Here is a 6765-nt window from a genome sequence, read left to right on the forward strand (position 1 = left end):
ACATACAGGCATTCTACCTCCTCCCTCTCTTCCGCTCTCGATCTATATATAAATCTGTTCAGATTCCTCTATTATATATCATTCTTAAGTCTTGGATTTATTATATATTGGCAAACCTGTCCATTTGATCGATATCACTGCCACTGGCAGTACTCATCATTTGTTAACTTTGGTAAATATATATCTGAGTCTGAGGAGCTGACCGTCCGGGCCAAGAAAATATTTATATATTGATGCCTGAAACTTAATTAGAGGATGCATAAATAGGCATATATAGGCAGCAGGTAGGCTTAGCAATGTCAAATGTGCAGAAGAATTAGAAAATATATGGGTGATGAAAATTGAAAAACATGTAACCGCTGTTCTCGTAGCCAGAGAAGAAGATTGTTTACAAGTGGCAACCATCTTACATGCAATCTATGACTCCATATTAAACAAGTGGCCTCCATGCATGCATATACCATCACGCATCCCCCGGCCCCACTCCACTCACTCCTCATCTGTCTGCTTTCTTTTGTCCTCTTCTCTTTTCTTGCATTATGATGTTGCGATTACCACATTTTACATTTATATCATATTTATCTTTATAAAAAAAATAATATAAATGTAGTATGAAAAATTTAAAAATAGTAATTTTAATTGCACATTGATATTCTAGTTTTGCAATGACTACTTTTAATCCATGCACGAAAGGCAAAATCCTAATAATTAATTTATACTGCATGTGATTCCTTCCCCTTAATCTGGTTTCCAAAAAGTGACGTACCTACGTACTCCCGTGGCCCCAGCTCCACATGACACTTACCACATGTTTTAGACCTAGTTTGGGAGTGAGGTGCTTAAAAAAAAGCGCCCATGAAAAAAAGCTGCGGGGTTTTAGGTGTTTGGTAAACTGAAAAAAAAAGAGCTTATTTTGGAAGCTGCTGTGAGAATAAGCTGAAATCAAAGGAAAAAGCTGAAGCTGCTATTTGTAGCTTTGGAAAACTGGTTTTTTTTCAAAGCACATAGAGCTACAGTGCTTCTTTAATGAAAAGACCCAATATTAGACTGCTTTTTTTTCCAAAAGCACTTTTACAAAAAAGTTTACCAAACACTCTGCTGATTTATTTCACAGCCGCTTATTCTCACAGCACAACTGCTTATTCTCACAGCAGTTTTTTTTCAAAGCACAGCAATACCAAACCAGCCTTTAACATCAGTTATACCATCTTTTTAACGGAGGTTGTATACTTACCACATATTATAATATTATTTATACCTTCTTTTTATTAGAGCTAGAATCTACAACATGTGGTTTATATCTCTGTTAAAGAGATGAATCAGATGATCCAAATAGTTAATAGGAGTAGTATTTTTGTTTATTTTTAACATTCGATCTCTGTCTATGTATTCATGCCTTTCGTATAAATGAAAATAAAATTAAAGAAAAAAAAACAAACATAAATGTACTGCAAGTATTACTCTATTTTCACGATCATTTGTGTACTAATATATTATTTGAGAGTCCATGCAGGGCTGAAACTATCAGATATCAACGTTAGGCCTGCTGAGATAAACCAATACAGCATGGGGATGGGGAGACAAACTACCACCACCACCAACGTTAACAATGTTGTTAACACCAGGAACGTTAACCACTCCTCCTCCAATGCCAATACCAATAATGGCACTGCCGATGATAACGAGTGCATGGTGCGAGAGCAAGACCGTTTCATGCCGATAGCCAATGTGATAAGAATCATGCGCAAGATCCTACCCCCACATGCCAAGATCTCCGACGACGCCAAGGAAACCATCCAAGAGTGCGTCTCCGAGTACATCAGCTTCATCACCGGGGAGGCCAACGAGCGCTGCCAGCGCGAGCAGCGCAAGACCATCACTGCTGAAGACGTGCTGTGGGCCATGAGCAAGCTCGGCTTTGATGACTACATCGAGCCACTCACCCTCTACCTGCACCGCTACCGCGAGATGGAGGGCGAGCGCGGGTCCTCCACCACCTCCTTAATGAGAAGCGAGTCCTTGGCCAAGGGGGCGGGTAGTAGTAGTGGTACCAGCAGCAGGGCAATTGATCACCACCAGTACTATGGCACCTCTATGGCGGCGGTTGCTGCTGCTTTTCATCATCAGCATGGTCATGGCTTTTTCGGGTACATGAACCCGTCCGATGCGTTGGTCTCCAACAATAAAGTGAATGCTGCTTCTGCTGCCGCAGCATCTGGATCGTCCACCCAGCTCCAGGGTGGTGGTTCTGCCGCAATGCTAAATGGTGAACACCATCAGCTGCCACATGCAAATGGTGCAAATGTTGCAAACGGTGGAGCATGAAATGCACTGGAATGGAATCACCAGAGTGCTGACTGGTGAGCTGAATAATGTAATGTTACGTCGCGCCGTACGTCCTTCGAGTTGTAGTGTTTTAATTTGAGCCAAGTAGTGTAATAAAATTAAAGACGCTCTAGTCTTTGTTGTCTGCTTTAATTGGTGCAGTTTTTTCTTAAATCTTAGTTGAACGCCATCCGGCATTGTCTCTAGACTCCACGTTTAAACCTTTCATTTTAAGATTAGTCGGCACACAACATAAAACACACAAAAAAAACTGAAAATAGCTCCCAGCGAGGATCGAACTCGCGACCTTTCGCTTACGAAGCGAACGCACTACCACTATGCTATGGAAGCCAATTGGTCATTTTTGAAAACTTTATATTTTTAAAATTAATGTTTCTTGCGTTGATGAAGGCCAGTTGCGACCCTTTACGGCTTTTCTTTCTTCTACTTGTTTTTTGTATAATTAAAATATAAAAAGTCAAGTCAAGAGTATTTATTAATTGATGCAATTTATAATTATGAAAAACTAAACCCCATGGATTTGGGTTGGGTGGCCATCAAGGGTAGTAGCTACGGGATGGTGGAATATCTGCTTGCTGAATGCAGAAAATACAATTGCATTGCATGCCAAATAGCAGGCTTCCTTCAACTTTCAACAACAAAATGTAATGAAATTTCACTTATCATTGTTATATTGATCGTCTTCTGTTACAAAAAGACACCGTGAATAGGTGGTGTGAATGTTAAACTCCAACATAAACACAGACAGAAAGGCACATTCTCTTAACAAATCATGGAATTGGAAGGCCCTTGACTTGAGCACACTGCTTTTTGCTTCCAAATTGATCATCTTTCTCTTCATTTTCTTCACCATTCACTTGTTTAGATTGCTGATCTGAATCAGCCGGGCATCCCCTTTTTCTTTGAGGAATCACTTGGAAGAAAGCCTCCTTCCAATCCTTTGTTTCCAAATACTTTAGCAGTATCTCTATCACTTGGTTCACAGTTAGCACCTGCTCTCAAAACAAAAATTGGTTAACTCAAACCTCTATCAACCAAATGGATCGAAAATGGCAAAAGATGATATACACATTATCAGTGACATATTTCTGTTCTTTATAAAAGAGAGAGAGAGAGACAGATGATACCTGGGAAGAGGACATGTTCAAGTAGTTGCCTATGGGGAGTTTGGCCGTTTGGATACCCTGCTCCTCTGCTTTCTTCATGGTGATCCCTTTCCACCGATTCCGATCCACCAATCCCCCAACAATGTATATCTTGCTTGCATCCAGCTCGTTAACCACATTTTCCGAATCAGCAGTCAGATACACCAGATTTTGCTTCTCGTTTTCCAGAGCTTCAATGTAGGATCGATCTTCCTTCTCTATGATCCAATTATCAAACCCCGGCAGCTTCTTTAATGCATTCCCCATCTCTCCCTTGCACCCTGTCAACCACAGATGACCCGGCTTGCTGCACCTTTTGTTCACCGCGTAACAATACATAATCTGCATTCACAATTCCAGTATCCAAACAAACACATAAACAACGCTGTAATCAAGTATCAAGATTTCAAAAACTACGGGCTCGTCTGGTGTCTAGAGTTGGACTAAATAACTCTTCAGTGTATGTTGAACGAAGAAGCAGCGAATGTCATCTTTCAAATTTTATCCAAGTAAGAGGCAAAGACGGAATATTCATGCCTTTACAATCCCTACAAAAATAGTCGGATTGGGATTTGGGATTGATAAGTTTCTTTCGAGACTGATCCATCTTCCACATTCAACATACATTGACGAGCCCTAAATGTCATAAACTATCCAATTCATTTCAATTCAATCCAATCCTAGACACGAAAGGCGGACTAAAAGACTAAGAAGTCAAGCAAAGCAATGCCAACCTGTTGAACGAGGCTGTTGATCTCGGCGAGGGTCATGAGATGAGAGAATTCGAGGTCAATCACGATCTTCTGTCCGCACTCTTTGGCTTTACTCAGTCTCTGTGTCTGCACCGCTCGCTCCTCTGACTTGTGCTCCATCCTCTCCTTCCTCAGACTCTTCCTCTCCTCTATCAGCTTCTCCCTCTCCTCCTCGCCCAAGCTCGCCAACTTCTCCTCCCATTCCCTCCGCTTCCTCTCTACCTCTCTCTTTTTTTGCTCTTTTTCCTGAGCTTTCTTCTCTGCCTTCTTCGCTTCCCATTTCTGCTGCTTCAACAGCTTCTTCTGTGCGCTCTTCGACAGTGATCCGCCGCCATTCGTGCATTCCTCCTCTTGAGGACCTTTTTCCCGATTTTCTTTGCCCTCCATATTTCGATTGCTATTGATGCTACAATGCTTCTGCTTTCTGTAATTTCAGATGGAGGCTTCTTTCTCTCACTTCTCTGGATGTTTTGTTAGGGTTTTTGATTTTTGATTTTTTTTTGTTTGGGAACTATAACGACGGCTTGCGCAGAGAGAAACGACGTAGCTTGCTACAAAGCCTTTGGTCCGTTTAGCCCCACCCTGTTTTTTGTTTTTATTTTTATTTATTTATTTATACAAGGGTGTGTACTCGAAAGTTGAAACATAATAAGTTGAAGAAAAAAAAGTTCTATCCAGTAGGCCAATTCACTCTATTCCTCTATCCAGTGCAACGAACGATCGACACACTAACTTAGCCAACTGAAGTATTCACACATGTGTATGTTTGATTCATATTTGATTTAAGGTTGGACACAGTTCAGTTAACTAGATATTATGCATAAATTGATTACCGAATCAACCTCTTCATTATTCAATTTCCCAACTTAAAGAGGAACACTTAGGTTCAACAACAAGAAGTTAGTTAATGGATTTTAACAGTTCAAATCGGCCTAAATTCCATTTCATTTGTCTGAACTTGGAACAACATTAATAATGAGAAGGATAACGACTTTGGCCAAGCAAGAGGTTGTAGATCTAGAGGTTTCGGTCACCTAGGTTCAACAATTGCAAGTTGATTGATTGGTTTATCAGTTCAGATCAGATAAGCCTGATTTTGATTTCATTTTGTTTTAAGTTGTAGAGGAGTTAAATGTTGCGTGTTAAAGATTGAGTCGAACAATAAGAAGATTAGAACATTAACATGGTTTGTAGTGAACAAATGTAGAATGACTATTTAGGAGATTGGTTGGGGGTTACTATAAGAAAACCCCAAGTTTAGATTACAAAAAATAACATCAATAGTCTTCCTTCACTTGTGGGTAAAAAGAAGATGCAAAGTGAACCATAAATAAACAATCAGCTGGTATGGTATTCATGCTACTAACCTAGTAGCAGTTGCTTTATCCTTCATGTGGCAGTGGCAGTGGCAGTTGTCCATGTTTCTTCTTCGACCAACCGAGGTATCAAACTTTCAACTTCCAAGTTCCATGCTAAAACTCAAAAGCATGTTACCAACTTACCATGTTAGCATTGCATTGGTTCCCCCTTCCCCCCATTTGTTGCTTTCGATTTGGAATTTTTTCCCCTATTTTCGTATTGCTTTTCTTTTAGCATTTTACAACTTTATTCCGTCTAAAACACAAAAGATTTTATATTTCTTATTATACAAGCACGACCGCAATTTTTTGTAACAACAAAGATCATCGTATATTATCATTAGGAATCAATTTTTTCATAAATGATATTTAGAGGTTGAAAACAAGCAGTTATGATAAGTACATGATAAATATTTTTTAATCACAAATTTGTAGACAAGAAAGTGCACTGTAACATGTACACAAGTATTGTTCTTGCAAGAGTGACCCAGGACTACCCTGGCCCCTTATTGACTTTATCATTGATGATATTCATGTTTATTTATAGGGAAAATTAGGTTCACATCCTTCTTTTTGTTACTCCATTGATTAAAATCCTATTCATTTTCAATTTTTTATCAAGGTCCTTGGGTATTAATAACATCATTAATTATTTGAATAATAAAATATTTTTATTTTTAAATATATTCCTTTTGTGTTAAAAATATTACAATTAGTATATTTATATTTATGGCTAAATTTTTTATCATATATTTTTATTTTTAGTTTGTACCAATTTTTAATTTGCAAATATTTTTTAATTTGTACCAATTTTCTTTTCATTTTTAATTTGTACCCATATATTAGTTTCTTTTTGTGCCCATATTTTTTAAAGTTTTATTTGTGTTTGTACCCATGTGTATACCATCACGTAACATTGTATATTTAATCAATGATAGAAAAATTATATATGGTATATTTATGTTTTATGCCTAAACTTTGTATCATATATTTATATTTATAGTTTGTACCCACTTTTAATTTGCAACATTTTTTTTTTAAATTTGTAGTATTTTCTTTTTAGTTTTATTTTGTACCCATTTATTAATTTCTTTTAGCACCTATATTTTTAAAAATTCATTTGTACTCATAATTTTTAATCTTTTATTTGTACCCTAATTTATT

The 6765-nt window shown here is 37.9% G+C and overlaps 2 protein-coding genes and 1 non-coding gene across 3 annotated transcripts; 1 reads left to right on the plus strand and 2 right to left on the minus strand.

Annotated features, from left to right (window-relative positions):
- The first annotated feature begins 1524 nt into the window (after window positions 1-1524).
- Window positions 1525-2445, plus strand: LOC103446817 (nuclear transcription factor Y subunit B-3). The gene has a single exon (XM_070806452.1). It carries the CDS (start codon window positions 1567-1569, stop codon window positions 2323-2325), a length of 759 nt encoding a protein of 252 aa, XP_070662553.1. The 5' UTR covers window positions 1525-1566; the 3' UTR covers window positions 2326-2445.
- Window positions 2446-2604: 159 nt separating this feature from the next.
- Window positions 2605-2676, minus strand: TRNAT-CGU (transfer RNA threonine (anticodon CGU)). Its single transcript has one exon. It is a non-coding gene; the product is annotated as a tRNA-Thr (tRNA).
- A 315-nt stretch (window positions 2677-2991) lies between these two features.
- On the minus strand, window positions 2992-4817 carry LOC103429741 (tRNA (guanine(9)-N1)-methyltransferase). The gene is made up of 3 exons (XM_008367871.4): window positions 4226-4817; window positions 3474-3833; window positions 2992-3338 (listed from the first exon to the last, which is right to left on the minus strand). Exons 1-3 carry the CDS (start codon window positions 4628-4630, stop codon window positions 3117-3119), a joined length of 987 nt encoding a protein of 328 aa, XP_008366093.3. The 5' UTR covers window positions 4631-4817; the 3' UTR covers window positions 2992-3116.
- Between the last annotated feature and the right edge of the window lie 1948 nt (window positions 4818-6765).

The sequence above is a fragment of the Malus domestica genome, chromosome 10, assembly GCF_042453785.1.
Source record: "Malus domestica chromosome 10, GDT2T_hap1".
NCBI lineage: Eukaryota > Viridiplantae > Streptophyta > Magnoliopsida > Rosales > Rosaceae > Malus > Malus domestica.